General features: G+C 38.9%; 1 protein-coding gene across 2 annotated transcripts; it reads left to right on the forward strand.

The window, feature by feature from the left end:
• The first annotated feature begins 13 nt into the window (after positions 1–13).
• Positions 14–25,413, forward strand: USP16 (ubiquitin specific peptidase 16). 2 transcript variants are annotated; one of them, XM_065913671.1, is made up of 18 exons: positions 14–155; positions 3,213–3,314; positions 5,408–5,586; positions 8,501–8,604; positions 9,804–9,907; positions 11,096–11,283; positions 11,842–11,937; positions 12,497–12,627; positions 12,908–12,995; positions 14,356–14,434; positions 15,850–15,941; positions 16,278–16,334; positions 17,287–17,463; positions 19,859–20,522; positions 21,566–21,660; positions 24,420–24,506; positions 24,948–25,104; positions 25,213–25,413. In XM_065913671.1, the coding sequence occupies exons 2-18, from the start codon at positions 3,254–3,256 to the stop codon at positions 25,335–25,337; spliced, it is 2,484 nt and encodes an 827-aa protein (XP_065769743.1). In that variant the 5' UTR covers positions 14–155; positions 3,213–3,253; the 3' UTR covers positions 25,338–25,413. The 2 variants fall into 2 exon arrangements, with proteins under 2 accessions (XP_065769743.1, XP_065769744.1); XM_065913672.1 differs by having other exon boundaries at positions 11,099–11,283.
• Positions 25,414–26,116: the final 703 nt, after the last annotated feature.

Genomic DNA, 26,116 nt, shown 5'->3' on the forward strand with positions numbered 1-26,116 from the left:
CCTCCCATAATGCCGCGTAACGGAAGTTGTTACTTTCCAGGGGTCACGCTGGCTTCTGCTCCGTCGCTCTCAATTCGTCACCGGCAGGAAGACGGAGCAGGCTGCTCAGGCCGAGGGCCTGTTAGGGGATGCAGCTATGGGCGCTGTCGCCGTGGGTGAGTTCCGCTCCCACTGCCTTCGCAGTCACCACTCGCATGACTTCCTGCGCACCCGGGAGCCCGAATTTTCCTCCCCCGACCTCGTTCTCTCCTCGAAGGCCCCTCTGCCTTTAAGCACGTTACCTAGCCTCGGCCCACTACCGCGTTCTCATTGGCCTCACGTCCTGTCAGTTCCAGGAACTGGCCAATGAGTTGTCGGTGCTGGCGCTCTCCTCGACCCAGTGGACCCCGAGGTTCCCCCCGTGGGTACGGAGCAGTTGGAAGGGAAGGGGAGGTGTGGCGGGCTCCGCGCGGCCGGGGACTCTTCTTACGAGTTGGCGCTGAGTTTGCCGCCGCGTCCGCGTGTTGGTTATTAGGACAGGCAGGAGCTGTCGTCTAGACGATTCTGTGCTCCCAGGGTAGGGCACATTTTCGCGAAACTTGAAAGCCCTGTTTTAGCCCCGCTGATAGAAGTTTTCCAAACGCTTGCATGTTTAATGGATCGCAGCCAGGCGTGGGAAATACTAGGAGGGCGGAGAGGGAAGGAAACTGGGTTAATATGACAGCCGGCAAGACCAGCTATGATTTACCTTTTGCGTGGAGCCCTGCAAAGAGTAATTTGGCCCAGAAGGTAACGCTCATCTGAAGACTCGCCTGAAAAATGAGTAGATTTATAGATGATGATACTCACAGTACTCTGTTTCCACAACTCATTAGATGCCCTTTATAGTTGTCAGAAATTTACTGGGAGCTCTTTTTTTTCCACATCATTGAAGCAGTCCTCCTACTGTCCTCTGCCTGCAGCAATTACAGTTCGTCTTTCAAGTTTTCCTTTGGCGTCTGGGCTACTAGCAAGTCCAAAACCAGATTTGCTAGTGCTGTCTTCAGCACTTCAGCACTGCTGCAGATTTCTTCATTCTTTACCTTTTTCTTTCTCACCGGAATTTGTGTGCTTCATTCTTGTATACCTTTGCACCTTATAATCATCCTTAACGCCACAGGTACTATTCTTTTTTTCTGTATCAATACAAGAAGTATTTTTGGATCTGCTCTATGTTAACACTGTTCTAAATGCTGTAGGTGATTCAGAAGTAAGGCCTAAAACCCTTTCTTGCTGTTAGAACTTTAGATTCCAGATAGAGAATTGACATGTCCAGGTGAAAGATTTAAGAAGCATCTCACTTAGGTATCTGATTAGGGTACAAGATGAATAGCACACTGAACGCTGGGAAAGCAGAGTTGAGTGGTTTATTTAGAGTCAACTGGTTGCCTAAGGCTCCATTGAAATGAAAATCTTGGAGGAATTGGGAAGATTTGGATAGATGGAGAGAACTCCCGGCTAGAGAGTAAAGGCTTAGAGGTGAAGGCAAGGAGTTTTGGAGTGGAGGGTACAGAAGAATCCGTGGGATTCTGCCTTGGAACCAAAAGATCCGTGATTTAAGTTCCATTTCTGCCACCCTGTGATCTTTCATCATTTTGAGTTTAATTCTTTAGCACAATTCTCCATTTAAAGGCTTTTGTGAAAATCAAATGAGATAATATTTATGAAAAGGCTTTGAAAATCCGAAGCACTGTATGACTAAACATTAGTGGTTCTTTTCTGAGAAGTAATGAGAGTCAGGGTTACCAGGGTGTTGAGGACAATTTATAAGGGACCATGAGTGCACAGCACAGGAGAGTGGGTTGAAAAACTGTTAAGTACTTTGAATCAGGAGAGTGATTTGATGAAAATGGCATCATTGGAAGATAATGTCTGTACTAGAATGCAGCACAGATTAGAGGGAGTTGGATTGGAGGGAGGCAAGAACTTGGGTGCTGTTCCCCCTTCCCCAAATCAGAATATACCCTCATTTTGTATATAACCATATAGTTGTGTTCTGTTAATAAATACATTGGTTTTGTAAACATGAAACTTTGTTAACGTTTTATCTTTGAAAAGGGTAACAGTTAATGATTTGGCACTCATTTTTCTTACAAACCTTGTGGGATTACCTTGAATTACCCTCACACATTAAGAACTAAAGGAGGAATATTTTTAAGACTCTAAGTCAGAGCAAGATGACAGCTACCTTTCAGAATTAATTGGGAAGTGTTTTAAAAATATATGTCTCACGTCCTACTTTCCACTGATGCAATCAGAATTTTCATAAGCATCCCAGGTAGAATAATTATTATAGTCATTTAAGTGATTTTGACACTAAGTTATTCTAATGTATGTAAACTATAACTTTTAAACATCATTATTAGGTAGACCTGTATGTATTTTCAGTATTTTTCATGTTTTCTAATTTTTAATTGTTGACTGAAGAGGTGATTTGATATGAGCTAGATTTGTCATTCTTGCCTAGAAAAATTCCATGGATGAAGGAGCCTGGCAGGCTACAGTCCATGGAGTCGCAAAGAGTTGGACACGACTGAGCGACTTCACTTCAGATTTGTCATATTATTTCAAACTGATTTTGTCAAGAATATAATAATGTAAATGGTCGAGAATACAGATGCAGTCAGTTTTCAGTTAGCATCCATAGGAAGTTCTGGTGTGGAGCGATGCAGAACAGTGTATCACACTATATATTTAGCTTTGAAACTATTTTGCAAATTTTCTAACTCCCTCTAGGAGATTGTTTTCAGAATTATTTTAATTTTCTTTGAGAAATTATAAATCTAATTGCATTGCCTGCCAGAACTAAGAAAGATAGCTTTGAAGAGAGGGAAATTAAATGTTTCAGAGTGCTACCACCATTCCACATTTATGTAGTGAGAAGTTGAGTTCCTAATAGTGTAAAGTGTTAAAACTTCCAGATCTGTGTAAGAAGATACAAATTCTCTTCAGACCTTTACATTTACTGAACACCTGTTAACATTACTAAGAATAAGTTTCCTAAGCTATGAAAAACAGAGGTAATACTCTACTTCGGGGGGTTCTTATTGAAAGCTGAATGATACATGCGAATGGTCTTTGTAACTTATAAAGTATGATAGATACACAAAATGATGTGGTTTAGTTACGTTACTGTATCCTAGAGAACTGTAAAACTTTTTTTTTGGTCAAGCTAACTTTATCTTGTTTTCTAGATTGTTATTTTGTGTCAGTAAGTAATCCCTAAAGTGCCAACATGGGAAAGAAACGGACAAAGGGAAAAACTGTTCCAATTGATGATTCTTCTGAATCTTTAGGTATATTTCACCAATTAAATCTTTAAAGTAATGTTTGTATCCCTAAATGGACATCTATTTTAATATGTAAAAATGCGATCAAAGTGTTTTGATTACATTATTCTGTAATTTGCATTTTAACTTAATGTTTGTATAGACATTTTTGTCTATACAAATGTTTGTAATTTAATGTTTGTAAATTGTAATTTAATGTTTGTAACTAAATGTTTGTAATTTAATAGTCTGCACAACATTTTTAATGGCATGATATTTATTCCATTGATATAAAGACCATGGGTGTGTATTTCATGATTTATTTAGGTAATCCTCCATTTTTATAAATGTAGGTAATCTTCAACTTTGCAGTGTTATGAATAGAGTGGTAGTAAACAAACTGTGCACATCTAGTTATCTTCTTGGTACAGATCCTAGAATTAGAGTCACTGAATTAAGTGGTATAAATATTTTCAAGATTCTTTTGGATCTATTGCCATTCAGAGATATATAACTAATGTAGAGGCCCCCTAGCAGCATAACAGAGTACACATTTCTCTGAACCTTTATTGACACAGCTTGGTATCATTTGTAAAAATCTTTGATTTGCTAGTTGAAAAAGAATATTTTCTTTTTTCAGTTTGTGTTGTTTTTGACAACTTACTGGGCTTTCATAGTTTTTCACATGATCTCATTTGCATTTGTATTCTCTTGGTACATATTCATTGGACATAAAGCTAATTGTACCACTTGATGAGTTTCTAAACCTCCAGGAGCCCTGAAAGAACTGAAGCCCTTTAGAGTGGCTTGCATAGCCTGTTACTGATCTGGCCCCAGTGGGATTTTCAGTCTCAGGTCCTGCTGCTCATTATTTCACGTGTGACTGCCATTCTGAGAAGACAGCGTGCACTTTTACTTTTTATACCTTCATCCCTTTGTTGATGAGATGTGGCCTTTTCTGGGTCAGGAAGATCCCCTGGAAGAGGAAATGGTAACACCCTCCAGTATTCTTGCCTGGAGAATCCCATGGACAGAGGAACTTAATGGGCTACCATCGATGGGGTTGCAAAGAGTCAGATCCAACTGAGCAACTAAGCACAAGGCCTTTTCAGATTGTTTACTCCATGAGGTCATAGTTTAAACTTGAGCTTGAAATTAAGAAAACTTAAATCCAAATTCTGGTGTAGCCACTAGTAGTTATGTGGCCTTGGGCACTAACTTTGAGGTTTGTCATCTATCATTGGGGGTAGTACAGCCTGCTTTTTGTGGTGGTTGTATAGATTAAATGAGATCGTGTGTGTAAACAGCACAGTTTCATGCTCATAGTAAGTGCTTGATCGGTATGAGAAGTTTTTCTGATTATACATATCTCCCAAGGTTGTTCAGACACCACCTCTTCTGTGAAACTCCGTTGACTTTACCTTCTCTTGTTGTGCTGCGATAGTGTGTCTGAAGCACTGCTCCCTAGGTGGTGCAGTGGTAAAGAATTCGCCTGCCAATGCAGGAGACATAGGAGATGGGTGTTCAGTCCCTGGGTCAAGAAGATCCCCTGGAGAAGGAAATGGCAACCTACTCCAGTATTCTTGCCTGGAGAATCCCATGGACAGTGGAGCCTGGCAGACTACAGCTCATGGGGTCGCAAAGAGTTGGACATGATGAGCAACTAAGCAACCCACGCATATGTATAAAGCATGTCTAGAGATTCTTGTGCATTCACTAATTTGCTTCTCCTGCAAGAATGTGAGCTGCTCAAAGAAAGAGCTCTGAGTTGGTCACTTTTTCGGTTGTGTTGTCTATTACAGTGCCAGACATGCAGTAGTTTAATTGTTGACTGAATGAGGGACCTTCTCTGTAGTCTTTTAAAATAAAGAGGATAATAGATACAATTAATAAATTGAAGTGAATTTAGGGTGGTGGTGGTTATACCTAGGACTCGAAAGCTTAAGATCCTTCTTACATAATCATCTCATGATCAAATATCAGACAAAAATTTAAGTTTTTAGGTTATCTAACGATTAGTTTATAGAGTAAATTAATTTTTGAAGTTCAGATCATGTGTACATTTTGAGATTAACTGAACAAAGCATATTCTATCTCATATTTATTATTTGGTTTAATAGAACCTCTGTGCAGACACATTAGAAAAGGATTGGAACAAGGTAATTTGAAAAAAGCTTTGGTGAATGTGGAATGGAATATTTGCCAAGATTGTAAGATGGACAATAAAGTAAAAGATAAACCTGAAGAAGAAACAGAAGAAAATCCTTCAGTTTGGCTGTGTCTTAAATGTGGCCATCAGGTATGCTTAGATTCTGATCGATTTGGGATTGTGTTAAACTCTTTGAACTTATTTTAGAAGATATTACCTAGAAGCTCGGTGTGGGTGAGCAGAATGTGTGTTGGCGTAGTTCGTGTTTGCTGGGGAACAGGTTCTGAGACAGATTTGTGTGTAGGGGTTTCCTGGGGCGTGTTCTCGGATCCTGTGCTAGGAGACCAGGGAGAGAAGCAAGCCTGGGCAGAGGCCTGCTCCAGGGCCTCAGCTGAACCCAGAGTGGAGTCTGGTCTTCAGAGAGGTCCTGAACTGAGGCATGGGGCCAGGCCTCTGTCCTTGTGCCTCGACCAGTCATCGGATGTTGGTTGCTTCTGGGAAATGGAACTGATGGTAAGGAAGGCAGCTTCCTTCCACGGAGGATAATTCTTGGGATGGACAGACTGAGCTGTGACTTGCCCCCAGGCCACATTTCTGACCTCTGGGGAATGAATTCCGGGGGTCTGATCGTATCTGGGTGGCAGAACGGCTCACAGGTATCATTGTGGTACTAAAGGTCAGGAGGGTCTCTTATTCAGCCTTGGTGGTGGTGAGTTTATCTGTTAGGCAACTACTGAGCGGTGGTAACATCTTCTAAAACTACAGTGTTAGCACAATCAGGATATTAGCATTGATACAACCCAACAGTCTTAATCAGGTCTCCCAGCGTTACTTCTCTTAGTTTGTGTGAGGGTATATGTGTGTTGTGTATGTATTAAGTGCTATTCGGTTTGGCACCTGTGTAGATTTATATCTGCCACCACAGTCAAGGTATTGAAAAGTTCCAACATCACACGGAGCTCTTATGTTGCCTTTTAAAAATCATACCCACCTCTGGACTGCCATCCTTCCTCCCAGCCCCTCACAACCTCTAGTCTGTTCCCTATTTCTAAAATTTTGTCATTTCAAGCATGTTGTGTAAGTGGAATCATGTGATACACAATGTTTTGGGACTGACGTTTTTACTTACACTTCTGAAAGTTTTCCCAAGTCCTGTGTCTCAGTGGTTTCTTCTTTTTTATTGCTAAGTGGTATTCCATGGTAGGGGTGTACTACAGTCTGTTCACCTGTTGAAGAACATCTGGGCTGATCTCATTTTTTGGTGATCATGAGTAAAGCTGCTATGAACATTTGTGTACACATTTTTGTGTGAATTTAGTTTAAGATTTCATTTCTCTGGGCGAAATGTCCAAGAGTGCAATTGCTGGGTAATAATGAATTGTTTAGCTTTTAAGATACTCCCAAGCTTTTCCAGAATTGCTGTTCCATTTTATATTCCTCCCAGTAGTGTTTGAGTGATCCACTCTCTCCATCCTTGCCAGCATTTAGTATTGTCACAGTTTTTATTTTAATCATTCTGACAGGTAATATCTCACTGTAGTCAGACAGTTACAAAATTTTTTGTTAGCATTTTAATTTATATGTATTTGTAAAGTTGTCATTTAACCTGTTAGATATGATGAGCATGAATATATTTTACTACTACAAATTTTCCATAATGCATCTCCTATTGTAAATTTTATTTATTTTGCTAGTTTTTTAGTTCCTTGGGGTAAGACAGAATCAGTATTAACTGTTAACTTTCATCCCAGTAGTTAGGTTTTACACCGTTAGCACAGGATTCTCAGTTATTAAGATTTCTCATGTTTGTTTCAGATAGCCTCAATTGGTGTTAGAATTTTCAAAATCAATACCAAATTGTAGTTCATTTATTTTAGAACTGAATGTTAAATGGGATAAATTCAATCAGTAGGTTTGATATCATAGTTAGAGGGTTAGAAGCCACTGATCGATATTTCACCCCCAAAGTAATGTCTTTTGTAGCTGCAGTAGAGACAGGACCACTTACTGTAGGGTCCTTGGAGAGGGTTGAAGGCCTGGTTCAGACAGATACACAGTGAAGATGTGCTGCTTAGCTGTGGCTAATCAGCTGGAGGTGAACAATCTGGTCGTGTTCTTTTGTGAATACCCCTATGCAGATGTAGGTGGGAGTCTCCCACTTCCTTGTTCAGTTAATGCTTACTGACCTCCCTTGCTTTTAGAGTCTTTGATAATAGATTGGTTCTGTTTCTCACGCCTTCAGTGTTTACACTCCTGCAGAAGGTGTGAAAGGGAAGAAGGGATAGCAGCACTAACAGCTTTCCTGTAAGGCAGAAAATAAGGCGTGTCCTCAGGGATGTGCACCGTGTTTGTGGGAGTTTGTCTACGGGAGGAGCAGTGTTTTCTCGTCTGGGAAGCTGGGCATAGGCTTCTAAGAGGAAGTGGCCTCTGAGCAAGATGCTGAAGACCAAGTGGGATTTGATCTGTGGCAGTAACGGTAAAGAATTTCAAGACAGATGGAATAATGTGAACAAAACAGTATTGTGGAAGCGAGGTGGTTTTAGCTGGTAGATGCTACTCAAATAGGAGAATGTGGGCGCTAATCCTGGAAAGGTGGATCGGGGTCCAAAGGTATCAGGTTTGTTGAGTAGGTTTGCTGAGAGCTATTCATCACTTTTGAATTGAGTATATGAACAGAGCTTTATTTTAGGAATATTAAACGAACAAATAGGTATGTGAAGAAAGGTTGAAGTTAGGAAAATATTTAGGAAGATGTTAGGGAGTCTAAACTAGGACTAGTGAGTGACTGCATTGGCATGGTTTGGTTAGGACTGGAAAGGACAGACTGGTGCAGAAGAGTACTTCTAGTGTGTGGTTTTCTAAGTACCTTCTTCCATGAGTGTCCTCAGGTACCTCTTCGTATGTAAGTTCTCACAGAATCTGGACTCTGCTAGAGTCTAAAGTTTTAACTTTAAAATTGTAAGAATGGCAAGATTTCTTGATCCACTTCCTTATTCATTGTAGATTGTGAATTCTCTCCTGGTGAATTTTTGTGGCTTTGAGTTTTATGATTATGATCCTCTAGGGCTGTGGCAGAAATTCTCAGGAGCAGCATGCTTTGAAACACTACCTGACACCACGATCTGAACCTCACTGCCTGGTTCTTAGTCTGGACAACTGGAGTGTGTGGTGAGTTTCTACTCCTGTGCGCATTTGCTGGAAATTATTTGAAATGTTGGGGAATGGAAGTGTTTGAACTGTTTCAAAGAGCAAGAAAGTTTAAATTTTTTTAGTATTTGTTTACATACCATCACTTTCAGGATTCCGCCTTGGCTCAGTGGTAAAGAATCCACCTGCAACCCAGGAGATGCAGGAGACTTGGGTTCGATCCTTGGGTTGGGAAAATCCCCTGGAGGAGGAGTTGGCAACCCATTCCAGCATGCTGGCCTGGAAAATCCCATGGACAGAGGAGCCTGTCAGGCTACGGTCCACGGGGGCCCAGAGAGCGACAGGGCTGAGCTACTGAGCTCACACGCACGCGTCACTTTCAGAAGGCTAGAGTATGTGGTTCCGAGAAGCGTCTGCTTAGTATTGGACAAACAATTACAGCATGTAGAAGACAGGAATTTTTACCCTTTGTTTTTCTCTCATGATACTACAAAGCATATGGTAGAGTTGGGACACTCACAAATTCCAGATAAACTGAGATAATAAATTTTGGCAATGAATTTGCATGAAAATGTTAGGCTGGTATTTTTTTGTCTTTTAACATCGTTAAAATTTTACATCGTTAAAAACCATTTACATAGCACTGTTCACTGAACGTGCCGGTGTGCTGTCACTTCAGTCATGTCCGACTCTCTGTGACCCCGTGGACTGTAGCCCACCAGGCTCTTCTGTCCATGGGATTCTCCAAGCAAGAATACTGGACTGGGTTGCCTTGCCCTCCTCCAGGAGATCATCCTGATCCAGGGATCAAATGTCTCTCATGTCTCCTGCATTGGCAGACAGGTTCTTTACCACTAGCGCCACCTGGGAAGCCCATTCACTGAACATCATTTGTCAGTTGTAAAATTTGTTAATTTTGATAATGCTAGGTCTGTAATTTAATATATGATTAAAAAAAACTTTCACGTTATAAACAATCATTTCAGTAACACGTTTGGAGTATTTTCACAGTATTTATATGTAGCTGTAATTCGGGCTAACTTTAATAGTAAAGCAGAGTTAATATGTATAGTCTTCTTCAAGAAGACGCAGCATTTCTATTTTCAGTTTCTTTGCTGGCATAGTTTGAGGCTTACACACTTGGGTCCCCTGAATGAAGATCAGTCTCCTTTTGGTGGTCAGTTTGTCACTCTTCTTCTCTGGGGTCTTTTGGGACACAGGTGTTACCTATGTGATGATGAAGTCCAGTACTGTAATTCAAACCGATTGGGTCAGGTGGTTGATTATGTTAGAAAACAGGCTGGTAATACAACTCCAAAATCAGGTAAAATCATTTGTTTCTTAATATATACTGTCATGTTGACATATATTATCAGTGGATATTTAGTTTAACATACTGTATCATTGCACATAGCTGAATAACATTGTTAGTGAATGATTTCAAACTATGAAACTGTCTTTCGTTAAGAATGTAAAACAGTAAGAACGTAGATAATTGTAAGGAGTTAGAAGGGAATCTGAGAAACAATATAGTCATATATGATGAAGAGTCTGGGTTAGTGATGAGCAGTAACTCCACACTCCCATACCCTGGCACAGGGCTTAAGGCAGACCTGCCTTATAATGGATTTATCTTTCTATATTGTTTGGATGATGTGAAAGTTGGTGATGGACAGGGAGGCCTGGCATGTGGCAGTCCATGGGGTCGCAAAGAGTGGGGCCCAGCTTAGCAAGTGAACTGAACTGAACTGCTACATTGTTTGGATGATGTGAAAGTAAGGTGCCTATAATTCCTTCAAAAGGCCAGTTGGTTCTCAGGTTTTTTTCATTCATTATTAGGTTAATAGGGTTGATTTTCATCAACTGCTTTAAAAGCTTCTTTAGATTTTTACAGTCACAGAGATATCTTTTGTGGATCCAGATTGTTCCTAATTTCAGGGTTAGTTTTTTCTGTTTTTTTTTTTTTAATTAATTAAATTGACTACACCAGGTCTTAGTTGTGACATACGGCATCTTTGATCTGGGTTGCACTATGCTGGAACTTTTAGTTCTAGCATGTGGGTATAGTTTCCTGACCAGGGATTAAACCCAGACCCCTCATTGGGAGTGCGGACGCTTAACCACCCACTGAACCACCACAGAAGTCTCCAGGGTTAGTTTTCACTCGCAGACTTCATTTAAAAATTTACTTCATGTCCATGTTCCTTGCTTGATTGCTTTATACTCTGATTTCACAGGATAAGATTGCTCATTTGTAAAAAACATTTGTTCAGTAAAAAGGGGATTTATACTGAATACTGTTTGGTTTGCCTATGTCAGTTCTGAATATTTTTGGTTTATTGGTTTTTCTCTCTTGATGGTAATTTATTTGTAATAAAACATGTAAAATCAAACAGGTGGTAAATCATGTTATTAGGTAAAATTCACAAATTCTAATCCCAAGTATATCTTTGCATTCGGTATGTGTGTCTTACAAGTTTTGCTAAATCATTTCTTTTTCTTTTTTTTTAAGCAGCAAAAGATAATGGTAATATTGAACTTGAAAATAAAAAGCTAGAAAAGGAGAGTAAAAATGAGCAGGAGAGAGAAAAAAAGGAAAACATGGCGAGAGAAAATCCTTCCATGAATTCAACTTCCCAGATAACCGTGAAAGGACTCAGTAATTTGGGAAATACGTGTTTCTTCAATGCAGTTATGCAGGTGCCATTGTTAATATTTCCCCCCTTTAAAAAGATCTTAGTATTTTCCTCATAACGCTAGGATGTTTTTGCATATTTGCTACTGATGATTTTGAGCTTTTCCCTCACACATAGTTTCTTCCTGTGTTTTCAAAGAAAATTCAAGGGCATGTTTCCTTTGCATGACAGTAAAACACTGTGCTAAGCCCTGGCGTGTGAAAGGGTTCAAAGCAGCCATGGCCTGTGCCCTCACAGAACTGTCCTTGGATGTTAGAAACACAAGGGAGCCAAGTACAGAAGTAAATTCCTAGTTGCATGTGGTGTAGGGGTAGGGTAGCTACTTCATAGCAGGTGGTTGGGAGAAAGACCTGAGGGATGAGTGAACTCAGAACTGAAGTATTTATGAACCAGTTAGAGCGGTGGGGGGCGGAGCACGATGTTACTTCGTGTGTAACAGACACAAGAAAAGTTGCAGTGTTGATGGTGTTTTTCTGTTTTGGAAGACTAGACACTTAAGGTATTTGACTGAATTGGTTTGCCTATAAATAATTTTTCCTTTCTTTTCCATCCTGCATTCCAGAATTTGTCACAAACACCAGTGCTTAGAGAACTACTAAAAGAAGTAAAAATGTCTGGAACAATTGTAAAAATTGAACCACCTGATTTGGCACTAACAGTATGTACTTTAAAATTTTCTTTTTTTCTTTTCCTCGCTGAGTAGCAGCATTTTAAATTATTTTTAAGAACTGGTGCTCGTTTTCACCTCTTTTGTTTGTTTTAAGCTACCAAGGTAAATTTTCAGGCTAATGGATATTTCTGAGGGGCCTTTACATGTATTTGCTCCTGAAAGCCCTTCTGCCGTGCTGAGTGTTTGGCTTCCTCCTGGGGAATGCTGCTTATGATCTGAGCATGCATTATCATTTCTAACATCTTTTAAAGTGACTGAAATGCTGTGTAGCGAAATGAGTTTTACCCTTTCCATTTTTATTATTTACATCTTGATGTAGCTCTTTCAGTTCCTAGGTAGTAAGTTCCTGATAAGATAAAACAGTAGAACTGAATTCTTTATCAAAATAGTTTAGGACTAAAAACTTTCTCCATCTTTTGATGTACATTTTGAACTTTTAATTGGAATAGTTCTATCAGGAACATAGGAATATAGGTTGATGAGTTACATTTTGATAAAATAATTCTAAAATTTGACTGAAGAAAGTAATTTTTATTCCCATATTCAGGAACCCTTAGAAATAAATCTTGAGCCTCCAGGCCCTCTTACGTTAGCCATGAGCCAGTTTCTTAACGAGATGCAAGAGACCAAAAAGGGAATCGTGACACCTAGAGAACTCTTTTCTCAGGTCTGTAAAAAGTGAGTATCTGTTTTGATTGTGCTTTCAGTACAACAGTAAGAAGCTGGGAAATAATATGAAAAAATTAATAGGATTAGAGTTAATTCAATAGATAATATTAAAGCATGGTTTAAAAAACATGTACTTTGTGTGAAAATTAAATCTGCCAAGAGTGTTGTTTGACTAAACAAAAATTTTGAGAAACTGGAACCCACTAAAATTTGGGATGTGATCCTAAGATTTTATAAAAAATAGTTTCATTTTAGTGGACTCACCATAGTTTTTCTTTTTTCCCTGTAGAGCAGTGCGATTTAAAGGCTATCAGCAACAGGACAGTCAGGAGCTGCTTCGCTATCTATTGGATGGAATGAGAGCGGAAGAACATCAGGTTAGCATGTTTTGCCCAGTGTCTTTTGTAATCTCCTCTTCATTAACTTGTCTGTCATTTGATGTCTTAAGGGTTATTAGAGCAATGAAAACTAGTTGTTGAGGCCATAATATTGACTTTTGTTTTCTTCATTGACCTTTTCAACAAGTGTATTTTCTTTTCATTTATTTTTCTTCTTCTCTTTTTCTTGGCTAGTGTATTTAAATTATTAAATTAATGAAGGGCATTAGAAATTATTCTTTTCATGATGCTTTATTTTGCTCGCTGTTTGTATCATTATTGGTCTCTTAAGGGTTGATGTTGTAGCCTATGTCAGGAGAGATGCAGGTATGAAGAATATTCCTCCCCAGACGATTCCCAGTTGCAGTGCAGCCTTACTCTTACTCTGAGTGTGATTTAACACTGTTTTTAATCTGGGGAGTATTTTTATTTTGTAAGAGTCAAGGACCATTTGTTGCATTATAGAATTTTTGTTAATGTAAAGCATGTAATTTTGTAATTACTTTACATACTTTAATTTTGCCAGGACGTAAAGTGAGTTTGGGGAGGGTGTGTGTGGATGTTTTTGGTAATAGTAATAACAGAGTGGTAACGACGGTACTTACTTTGCCCTTATTTTTTGCCCTGTTCTCGGTATTCTGTGAATCCCCTTACTCAGTCCTCACGACCCTTCTGTGCGGTGCATGTGGCTGTCGTTTTTCTCACTCCATCGATGATGAAGCTAGGGCATCCAGAAGGTCACTGCCGGGTGCAGGGTCACCCAGTACTGGTGGAGCTGGGCTTTGAGCCCTGGACTCTGTCCCTGTAGTTCTCTGCCTCAGGGACTTCAGGTGGCTCAGGAATCCGTCTGCCAGTGCAGGAGAGGCCAGAGATGCAGGTTTGATCCCTGGGCCTGGAAATCCCCTGGAGGAGGAAATGGCAAGATTTTGCATGGGAATTTTGCACAAGTATTCTGTCATGGGATCCCATGGACAGAGGAGTCTGGCAGTCTATAATCTATGGGCTCACAAAGAGTCGGACACGGCTTAGCAACCGAGCACACACGCACTCTGCTTCTAGGACATGGTATTTCAGTGGTCTTCTCAAAGGCTGTGGGCATGTTCTGAACAACTTTGGTTAGAGTAGGTTAAAGTCTTGAAATGATAATACAGTGCCTTTGCTCAGGGGTTAGTTATTGTTTTTTAAAACATATTTCTTTTTAGCTCCTGGAATTAATTTTGAAAATGTGATTTTAAAAATATTAATTTTTATTTGGTAAGTTTGGGGTGCTAATTCTTAATCATTTTCTTTACTTGATTACATACTTTCTAAGGAAAATAACTAAATTTAATAGTACATATATCTATATTATTCCTTTTAGAGAGTGAGTAAAGGAATTCTTAAAGCATTTGGTAATTCTACTGAAAAAGTGGATGAAGAACTGAAAAATAAAGTTAAAGGTAATGTCTGACTTTTTGAACTAAAACAGTATAGTTGAAGTCCTCTATGCATTAAAACAGGATTGCTGGCACATGTATTTCAAATCCACAGTTAATAGTGTATAATTTCTCTTTATCTCTGTTGACTTGAAAAAATTATTCAGTACTCCAAAGGAAAATACTTTAGAAAAATTTAACTTTGATGTATTCTTTTTATGTAGTATTATGGTAAAATTTATAAACAGAGAGCTAAGATGACATCCCAATTTTATTTTTCAAAAGCTTAGACTTTATTTTTTTGGCCCCACCACGTGGCTCATGGGGTCTTAGTTCTCTGACCAGAGACTGAACCCAGGCCTCAGCTGTGAAAGCCCAGAGTCCAAGTCCTAACCACTGGACCGCCAGAGAATTGCCTCAAAGCTTAGACTTCAAATATTAGTGATTTACACTTGCTTTTCGAGTTGTCAGCTGGTTTATTAATCACGGAGCTGACTTTATTCTTATCATTGTGTAGCATTTAATGATTTAGGAAAGGTTTGTTGAGTAGAAAGTCTGTGATGATGGATCACTTCAATGTTTCTGCTGTCTGATTCAGTAGATGTATGTGGCAGTTGAGCCCTTGAAATGTGACTGGTGCAAAAGGAGCTGAATTTTTATTTTCATTTGATTTTAACCAGTGTAACTGGCCCCAGTAACTAGCAACTACTGAATTGTGAAGCACAGCTTGGAATCTACACAGAGCAACTGCCTCCTCAGTTCCCTTGGTGCTGGCCTGGCTGTTAAAGGAGAGACGCTAGCCTGCTCAGCTGTCTGTCATAAAATGTGTTTCTTTATAAATGGCACCTGTCGTTTAAACAAGGCTTACACATTTCATGCAGTTAGAAAATTGGATGACTAGGTAGTAAAATTACATCACCTTATGCTAAGCTTACCAAGGTTGTTTCTGGGGACATAGAGAAAAGGAGGATTTTGTCTGAAATACTTTTCCTAAGAGCTTTCTGTTTTTGTTTTGATTTTGAATGGAGTTCACAAAGCAAGTTACTGTCAAATTTGCTGCTGGTGTTACAGTGCTAGAGCTAGAAGTGAGCTAAATTATCATCCTGCGTAGCCCAGTCTGCTTATTTTACTATTGATAGTTAAAATATTGATGCACAGAAAGTCTCACTGACTTGCATAATTCATTTTGCACTGACTAGACCCTAGATAAGAATTTTTTTTTTTTGCTCGAGATATGATTGTGTTAAATTGTATCCTGCCTAGAATGCTGGAGTGCATGCTGTTGACTGTAGTATAAAAATTATGGTAATTATGAGTAGAGAAAAACAACTCAATAGGAAATTACAAATAAAATGTCAGGGTTAGATAGGTAAGTAAGTAGTTTCAACTTACTTCATTAATTGTGTACAGGTAATTGATAGCCTTTTTTCCCCTTGTAGAGTATGAAAAGAAAAAATCAGTACCAAGTTTTGTGGACCGAATATTTGGTGGTGAGCTGACTAGTACAATCATGTGTGATGAATGCAGAACTGTAAGTAGATGCAGTGCAGACTGGATATATGCATATTAATAGAGGACAGTTTATGAGTTACTCCTTTTGGAAACAGAAACATCTGGTTAGTTTTATAAGATACTTTTTTGAACTAAGTATGCATAGTTTTTTGCTAGAACTATGAACATTCCTTAGGAAGAAGTTAGTGTAATATTTTAATTTCTTATACCTAACCCAAAGTCCTCAACACTGTGTAGTTTTTCATTTTCTTAAGCCTTTATTTTAAAATTTAGGCCTCCTCCCCAAGATTTTACTATATGATGTTTAAAGTGAATCTTTTCCTCCTTTTTTCATCTTCTTTTTTGGTTGGTTAAGGTCTCCTTGGTTCATGAATCTTTCCTTGATCTGTCTCTACCGGTTTTAGATGATCAGGTAAGATTATTGAGTTTATTTTATTTAAGTAGATTTTTTTCTTTCCTGTGCTAAATTTTGTGAGGGAGGACTTGTTACCGTTTCCAAGTTTGTACTTTACCAGGCCTTGCATGAAGAAAGTTTTCTTAATATGTGTGAGATAGAAGAGTTTTAAAGATTTGAAAAGAGAATGAATAAATATATGTATTCATATATATGTATATTTTTATGTGTGTGTATATGTATTTATTTTAAAGACTGTGTCTTTAATTGTTTATGGATGACTAACTTGGTTAGTTTACATATAGGGAAGTATTTACTTCATTCATGTAAGTCATTATTATTTTTTTATTTTTATTATTTAAGACTAACGACAAATCCCTTAAAGTTTAAGTCCATAAATGTTAACAGAGAGTAAGCCATGTAAATTTAGTTCTTATCAAGTAAGAGTAGGAAAAAATAACATGTATTGTAGTATTGGATAAATCATTATTCAACTTAATATGAATTGGGGGGTCCCTTTAAATCAGTGTTACTAAGTGATTAAAGTCTTGCCAAACATACTTTATTTTTTCTTCCCTTTAAAACTGTCACTTGCATGAGAAGAAAAGAATAAAAAAGAATACCTGTAGTGGGACATGTAAATCACTTATCAGTAAAAAGTGCATTTAGAAATAGACGTAATTACAGCTTGGTACAGCATGTATCTGTTACAACTCACTATGTTCCTTTCTATTATGCTCAGATGTTAAATTGCCTTTTTTTTACCGTTTTGTTTGCTTGTTTTCTCAGTATGTGAAGATTGTTTTCTGGTGTCTCAGATGAATTAATTTTGTCCTGGATATGTTTCCAAACAGTTTGAAAAATAAATCTGGTGTAAATTAGGAATAGAAAACTATTTAGGTAACATGAAATTTCTTTACAAGCAGTAGTAAAGTTTTATTTTTGGTTCATATTCTCTCCATATTTTAAGAGTGGTAAGAAAAGTATAAATGATAAAAATCTGAAAAAGACAATGGAAGATGAAGATAAAGATAGTGAGGAAGAAAAAGATAATGACAGTTACTTAAAGGAGAGAAACGATATTCCTTCAGGAACAAGTAAGCACTTACAGAAAAGAGCAAAGAAACAAGCCAGGAAGCAAGCCAAGGTGGGTAATTAGGAGGAATACCTACTTGTCTAATTTTAGCTTTTAGACTGTTGAGTTTGAAGTCTGGATGACACTGGAGGGCATGTCTGTTATTTTATGTACAGCACTTTAATTTGACGGGCTTCCCTGGTGGCTCAGACAGTAAAGAATCTGCCTGCGATTCGGGAGACCTGGGTTGGGAAGATGCCCTGGAGGAGGGCAGGGCAACCCACTCCAGTATTCTGGCCTGGAGAATTCCATGGACAGAGGAGCCTGGCGGGCTGCAGTCCATGGGATCACAAACAGTCGGACACGACGTGACTTTCACTTTTACTCGATTTGGCAGTTACAGAATTAGCTCATGTAATATTCTCTGCAGCAAAATTTCTTTGAGAATATGTGAAGAAAATGTTGTGCTTAAAAAAAAACCGCATTACTTGTCACGACTTAAAAAAATTTTATTTTCAAGAATTTTTTCAGTTTCTAATACACTAACATTTAAAAGTATATAAAGGTGTACAATAAAAGTCTCCCTCCTTGTATGATATAATACTACTCTCATTAGTTTCTTATATGTGCTGGAGATTTTTTGGGAAAATATAATCAAGTACAAATAAGTGGTCTTGTGTTTCCCTGCTTTTAAAAATTATGCACACTGTTCTGGTCCTTATTTTCTTGTATTTAATTAGATGCTTGCAGATCTCTACATTTCTTCATGTTGTAGGACACGAAGATTCTTTTTTTTTTTTTTAACAATAATATAAAGAAACTCTACTTGATGTTCTGTGGTGACCTAAATAGGAAGGAAATCCAGGAAAGAGAGGACATATGTACAGCTGATTTACTTTGCTCTACAATTAAAACTAACCAACATCATAAAGCTACTATACTCCAATAAATTTCTTTTTAAAAAGTCATTTAGAATTTTGTTTTAGTAGTAAATGTTGTTCAGTCGCTCAGTTGTGTCCAAATCTTTGCGACCCCGTGGACTGCAGCACACCAGGCTTCCCAGTCCTTCACTATCTCCTGGAGTTTACTCAAACTCATGTCCATTGAATCAGTGATGCCATCCAGCCATCTCATCCTCTGTCATCCCCTTATCCTCCCGCCTGCAATTTTTCCCTGCATCAGGTTCTTTTCCAGTGAACTGGCTGTTCGCATCAGGTGGCCAAAGTATTGGCGCTTTAGCGTCAGCATCAGTCCTTCCAACGAATATTCAGGGTTGATTTCCTTTAGGATTGACTGGTTTGATCTCCTTGCAGTCCAAGGGACACTCAAGAGTCTTCTCCAACACCACAGTTCAAAAGCATCAATTCTTCAGCACTCAGCCTTCTACAAAATATAGTTTAGAAGATGTACTATAGTTCATCTAACCATTTCTTGATTGATTTAGATGTACAAGCACCTATACTCCTTTGCTGTAATGGCCAGTGCTGCTGTGAATAACCCTATACATGTCATCTGTAGGGTATATTTTGAGAAGAGGGATTGTATTTGTAGTTTTGCTAAAATAATTGCCCTCCACAAAAGCTGTACCAACTTATGTTCCCACCAGCAACATATGAAAATGAAGTCAAGCATGTTTTTATGTTTAAGAGCCATTTATATTTCCATTCCTTTGAAGTATTCACTCATCTCCTTTCTTCACTTTTCTTTCATGTGTAACTAATTTTAACTGAAGCGTCTCAGAAAATGTTTGTGTCCAGGACCCTGTATGTGGCCCTTCAGCTTTCTGGTATTACAAATTAGCCTCATGGGACTGTCCTTTCAGTGACAGCTCAAATGCTAACCCTTTGGGTCTTCAGCCATTCCAGTAATAGGAATCTGAGTGAAAGCCTCCCTGAGCCAACGCCACACCCCCACGCTGGGACATAGGCAGCAAATAGCAAAGGTGGTTTAAGTGGGTAGTGATTTAAACGTCCTCTGTACATTTGGTTTCCTTGCTTCTTCTCTAATTTGGGGCCGTTTGTTTCCTGGAATTTTATCTTCCATCCCTCTGCCTGTCTTTGAGTTTTCGGTTTGTTTTTTTATCTCTTAAGTGAAGCCTTGATCATGTAATTATAACTCACATGGATACATCCCTTCCGGATGTATGTGTCGTCACTCGCCCCCCGGCTTCACATGGCTGCTTGGATTCAGGCAGCCTCGCTGCTCTGTCTAGATCTAGACTGCTCTGTCTAAATCGTGCCCATTTTTATTTGCCCCTGTGTGAGAGTTTTTTGAATATTGGTAATGATTTACCCCTCCTTTCAAAGAACTTTTCTTTATAATTGTTTAATCTCTGACAGTAAAGGAACTTTTCCGGGAATGAACTCTTCCTTACTATTTGATTGATAAATAAGTAAACCTAATGTGGTACATGTATGCTTTTTCTCTCCCTCTCTCTCTCTTTTAATGTTTTGTATTTTTTACACAGAACCAACGAAGACAACAGAAAATTCAAGGGAAAGTTCTTCATTTAAATGATGTCTATGCCATTGACCATCCTGAAGATAATGAATGTGAAGTTGAAATGTCACTTCAGGGAGAAGCAGATATTAAATCCGACCATCTCTCTCAAGAGGAAGTTGCACCTAAAGAATATTGTGTTAATCAGAAAGATTTGGATGGCCATGAAAAAATGATAGAAAGTATAACTGACAATCAGAAATCCACAGAGGAAGCAGATATGAAAAATGTCAGTGTGGATAATGATCTGGAGGTTTTGGCATCGTCTGCCACTGAATGTCCTAGGAATTTAAACGGTGCCTACCTGAAGGATAGGAGCAATGGAGAAGTGGACATTTCCAGTGGTTTTGAGAACCTTAATTTGAATGCTGCTCTGCAACCTGATGAAATAAATATAGAGATTCTGAATGATGACCCTACTCCCGAGACGAAGGTATATGAGGTTGTAAACGAAGATCCAGAGACTGCTTTCTGTACACTTGCAAATAGGGAGGCTTTCAACACCGATGAGTGTTCAGTCCAACATTGTTTGTATCAGTTCACTCGAAACGAGAAACTTCGAGATGCTAATAAACTGCTTTGTGAAGTGTGCACGCGGAGACAGTTGAGTGGACCAAAGGCAAATATGAAAGGTATTTAGATGCTTTCACAGAAAGTAATGTTCAGGGGAACAGTTTGCACTGCATCTAGTAGACTGTTACTGTTTTGTGTCAGGATTTGGATGGAGTCACCAAGTCCTTTTCTGTGTAAACATTTTAATAGAAGCGTGGGTAAGCAGACTTCCTTGGTGTCCCAGCAGTTCGCTGTCTGCTAGCGCTGCCTGTGAGGAAGTCGTCCCATTCAGGTGTTGTCACCGCAGGCTTCTTACGGATAGGGGCTGTTTCCTCGTGTCCTCAGTTTGCCCTGACTCGTGATGCCCCCGTCCCCCCCGCACCCAGAAACACACACCGGAACTCTGCGGTGTGGTGACACCCCAGTGCAGGGTCCTGGGGGCACAGTGCTTGCTCACAGTCGTCTTCAGATACAGACGGAGATGTTCATAATGCCTCTCCTACCCTGAGCCCCTGCCTTTGTATTTTTATTTTTATAGATTGGATAAGTAGGATAGGGAGGGACCACAGATCCCCAAGGATTCTCACTTGAATTGTTGAGCACTTGACAAGTCTTTTCCTCTGTTATTTTTATTGTTTTATTTATTCACAATTGATTTTATAGCATTTCTGTTTGCTTTAGTGCTGGTGTCAGTGGACTGTGCTTCGTATTTTAAACTTGGCCCGCCTCTTGTTTTTTTTTGTGATCTCTGAGCTAAAAATATTTCTTATAGATGAACATTTGAAAATGATTTTATGGTAGAAAACATTAACTTTGAACCCCAATTATTACCTCTCCAAAAATAATTCTGTTCTTTTCAGTAGACTGCAGTTGTACTCAATTATTTTATAATAGGTTGAATTCTATCAGTAAAAATTTGTGGAAATTTTCTTTTGTGTATTAATACATATAAAGTATCCTTGATCTTTGCCTCTTGGTTCAAAAACCTAAAATATTATTTGGTTCTTTCCAGAAAGCTCACTAATCTTTGACTTACGTGTGTTGAAATGATTTTATAGCAGGTGTGAATGCTGAAGACGTCTAAAACGATGCTCACACTGCTAACATTTGGGTCTTTCTGTAGGTGAAAGGAAGCATGTTTATACCAATGCTAAGAAGCAGATGCTAATTTCTCTTGCTCCTCCAGTTCTCACTCTTCATTTCAAGAGATTTCAGCAGGTAGCCCTTGTTTTCTTACCAAAAATTTGTTTCAGATATGTAACACCTGCTTTATTTGTTATTGTGTCTACATGTTAAGTGTGTGTGTGGTTTTTTGTTATTTCTTAGTTCTGACTTCAAAGATGTAGGAAAGTAAAACAGTGCTTATGTGTGCATGCTCAGTTGCTCAGTCTTGTCTGACTTTTTGTGACCCTATAGACTGTAGCCCGTCAGGGTCCTCTGTCCATGGGCTTATTCTGGCAAGAATACTGGAGTGGGTTGCCATTTCCTCCTCCAGGGGATCTTCCCATCCTAGGGATTGAAACTGAGTCTCCTATATTAGCAGATGGATTGTTTACCACTGAGCCACCTGTGAAGCCAAAACAGTATACATAGGGGTAACACAAAAGGGTTTGATGAAGGCAATGTCAAGTTGGAAGAGAATCCCTCCTCAGTTTTACATGTTGCTCTTTTTAGGTATCAGTTCAGTTGCTCACTTGTGTCCAACTCTTTGCGACCCTGTGGACTGCAGCATGCCAGGCCTCTCTGCCCATCACCAACTCCTGGAGTTTACTCAAACTCATGTCCATCGAGTCAGTGATGCCATCCAACCATCTCATCCTCTGTCATCCCCTTCTCCTCCCGCCTTCAGTCTTTCCCAGCATCAGGGTCTTTGCAACTGAGTCAGCTCTCTGCATCAGGTGGACAAAGTGTTGGAGTTCCAGCTTCAGCATCAGTCCCTCCAATGAATATTCAAGACTGATCTCCTTTAGGATGGACTGGTTGGATCTCCTTGGATCTCAAGAGTCTTCTCCAACACCCCAGTTCAAAAGCATCAATTCTTTGGCGTTCAGCTTTCTTTATGGTCCAACTCTCACATCCATACATGACCACTGGAAAAACCATAGCCTTGGCTAGACCTTTGTTAGCAAAGTAATGTGTCTGCTTTTTAATATGCTGTCTAGGTTGGTCATAGCTTTTCTTCCAAGGAGCAAGCATCTTTTAATTTCATCACTGCAGTCACCATCTGCAATGATTTTGGAGCCCAGAAAAATAAAGTCAGCCACTGTTTCCCCATCTATTTGCCATGAAGTGATAGGACCGGATGCCATGATCTTCATTTTCTGAATGTTGAACTTTAAGCCAACTTTTTCACTCTCTTTCACTTTCATCAAGAGGCTCTTTAGTTCTTCTTCACTTTCTGCCATAAGGATGGTGTCATCTGCGTATCTGAGGTTATGGATATTTTCCCCAGCAATCTTGATTCCAGCTTGTGCTTCATCCAGCCTAGCATTTCGCATGACATACTCTGCATATATAAGTCAAATAAGCAGGATGACAGTATAGTCTTGATGTATTCCTTTCCCAATTTTGAACCAGTCCATTGTTCCCATGTGTCCAGTTCCTTCTTGACCTGCATACAGATTTTTCAGGAGAGAGGTAAGGTGGTCTGGCATTCCCATCTCTTGAAGAATTTCCCACAGTTTGTTGTCATCCACACAAAGGCTTTGGCATAGTCAATAAAGCAGAAGTAGATGTTTTTCTGGAACTCCCTTGCATTTTCAATGATACAGTGGATGTTGGCAATTTGATCTCAGGTTCCTCTCCTCGGGTTTTTTCTAAATCCTGCTTGAACATCTGGAAGTTCTTGGTTCATGTACTGTTGAAGCCTTGTTTGGATAATTTTGAGCATTACTTTGCTAGTGTGAGATGAGTGCAGTTGTGCGATAGTTTGAGAATTCTTTGGCATTGCCTTTCTTTGGAATTGGAATGGAAACTGACCTTTTCCAGTCCTGTGGCCACTGCTGACTTTTCCAAATATGCCACTGCTGGCATATTGAGTGCAGCACTTTCACAGCAGCATCTTCTAGGATTTGAAATAGTTCAACTAGAATTCCATCACCTCCACTAGCTTTGTTCCTAGTGATGCTTTCTAAGACCCACTTGACTTTGCATTGCAGGATGTCTGGCTCTAGGTGAGTGATCACACCATCGTGGTTATCTGGGTTGTGAAGATCTTTTTTGTATCGTTCTTTTGTGTTTTTGCCACCTCTTCCTAGTATCTTCCGCTTCTGTTAGGTTCGTACTGTTTGTGTTCTTTATTATATTAGCATCTTACTCTAACCTTAATTTCAGGTTTTAACGAGAAAAGACCACTTTACTAGTTATATCTCATACTTGGGAAATTTAGCAATGTGTGTGTGGTATCTTATTTTCACTGACCCTTAGTAATATGGCATTAGTACCTTGGATTTCCATCTTTTTGGTGACTCCACCTTTTCTGAAAGACTTTTAACCACGAGCAGTACCAGTTGTAAATTCAGTTCTAGATTTGCAAAGTATTTTCAGAGCATTTTCTCTCCTGTGCTTGGTGTGAGCTTGACTATCTGGGTGCATCTTTATTAACAGTTTGCCAGACTTGGTTAGAGTGAGGCTGAGAGAGTGTGCTTCACAGAATTCTACTATTGCTGAGTTTTGAGCACTCAGAATCTCATTTAATTGGGATTTTCTGGATGGTTAAAGCAGAACCATTGACACTGTTCTTAAAGGAACAGCTTTCTCAATCTGGACTGTGTGTGGGTCTGGACTGTTTGTAGGGGGTGCACTTGGCAAAAACCAATCAACTGGAAGTTAGCAGTGAGGGGACTAGAGTCTTCTGAGACAACTGAACTGGGGCTGGATGTTATTGTTCTTCTGGGCATTGTGGTGGGTCGACAGTTTTCTTACCATGTACAGTTTTTCCGCGAAAAGAACTTAAATCTACTGTCCTTCTTTTTCAGGCTGGTTTTAACCTACGCAAAGTTAACAAACACATAAAATTTCCAGAAATCTTAGATTTGGCTCCTTTTTGTACCCTTAAGTGTAAGGTAGGTGAAACTTGCCTTTTTGGGGAAATCTTTTAGAGGGAATCAGCTTATTACCAAATACTCCAACAGCAACTTACATAAGTTTGAAGTTGATTAAGAGCTGCTGAGTACACCAAGTCTTTGATCTTTGTACCTTTGTAATTTTAAGATCTGTGATCAGTCATCTTCAACATTAGGTTGTTACTTCAATATATTTTTAAACCCCCATTTAGTCAGGAAACTGATTATAGCAGGTGGCCTCTGGTTTATGGTTCTTCCAGCAGGACAAAGAGTGGCAGCTTTCTAATAAAAACTTAAGTGTGATGCCACTCAGTAGGGCTGAGAAAAGGGAGAAAATTCCAGTCCTCATGATTTCTGCATTCTCAAAGGTTAGAGACCTTTTACATAAGTTTACAGTTACCTTGCCTAGAAATAACTTTTGAATTCTGTTCACCTTTAAAGAATGTTGCTGAAGAACATACACGGGTACTGTATTCCTTATATGGAGTCGTTGAACACAGTGGCACCATGAGGTCAGGGCATTATACCGCCTACGCCAAGACAAGAACTGCAAACACTCATCTCTCTAACCTTGTTCTCCATGGTGATATTCCACAAGGTAAAAGATTTTACAGAATTCTAGTATTCAGATATTTATGGGGAAACCAAAAAAGGTTGAACTTGAATTTTTACATTTCCATTTAATTTTACATTTCCTTTTTGACAGATTTTGAAATGGAGTCAACCAAAGGGCAGTGGTTTCACATCAGCGACACGCACGTTCAAGCTGTGCCTACAGCTAAAGTACTGAACTCACAGGCTTACCTCCTATTTTATGAGAGAATACTGTAACAGTTTCAAAGTGCTTTCTCTGGAAACGTTGATGGCTTTTATAATGGCTATAATAATAAAAAAGTAAAGACTATAACTGTAAATCATGTTTACTTAAAATTAAATACATGCCAGAAGAAATCATGTTTACCAAAATACCGAAGGGAAAATACCTAAAAATTTACAGTGGTTTTGTACTGTCACAGTGGTTTTTGTCACTGCTTCCAATTTCTGGAAAGGATTCTGAATTACTTAAGTGCTCAATAATATGTCTGGGTGGTGGTTTGCAACACATCAATAAAGTTAATTACCCCCAAAATTTGCTTTATTACTTAGAAGATTTTATCAGTAGTTGTACTGACTACTGAAAACATTAAACTACTAGAAAACATTAAAAAGAGTTTCAGACTCTGGCTAACAGAACTTCAAGTGTGTTAGTTAAAACAAAAGTATTAATTTTATAACCGTAGGGTATATGATTTGGCAGTAACATACATGTAGTTCTTCTGATGCCAAGCAGTGAGCATATGCTGGTGTGTTGGTTGAACTCAAGGCAGTGTTTCCAAGGCACATACAACCCTAAAGAGCCTTAAGAATACCAAAACTGTCCAAACTTCCTGTAAGGTTCTCTATTAGAATTTCTTTTGATGAGTTTATATAAGGCCCAGTCAGCCATACTGCATCTAAATTCCTTTGAAATGCCAAAAACAAATTAGAAAATTTAAAAGTGTTATTCAGTGACCTCATATAACCAACACATAGTAGCACATGTTCTGTAAAATAAGTTTACTTTTTACAAT

Source organism: Muntiacus reevesi, chromosome 21, assembly GCF_963930625.1.
Source record: "Muntiacus reevesi chromosome 21, mMunRee1.1, whole genome shotgun sequence".
NCBI lineage: Eukaryota > Metazoa > Chordata > Mammalia > Artiodactyla > Cervidae > Muntiacus > Muntiacus reevesi.

Bases quoted from the DNA above. Each gene is read 5' to 3' on its own strand.
- USP16 (XM_065913671.1), top strand. From the start codon at position 3,254: ATGGGAAAGAAACGGACAAAGGGAAAAACTGTTCCAATTGATGATTCT. The intron at 5,587-8,500 runs GTATGCTTAGAT...ATGATCCTCTAG, and splicing joins GTCTTAAATGTGGCCATCAG to GGCTGTGGCAGAAATTCTCA. The intron at 14,435-15,849 runs GTAATGTCTGAC...TTCCCCTTGTAG, and splicing joins ACTGAAAAATAAAGTTAAAG to AGTATGAAAAGAAAAAATCA.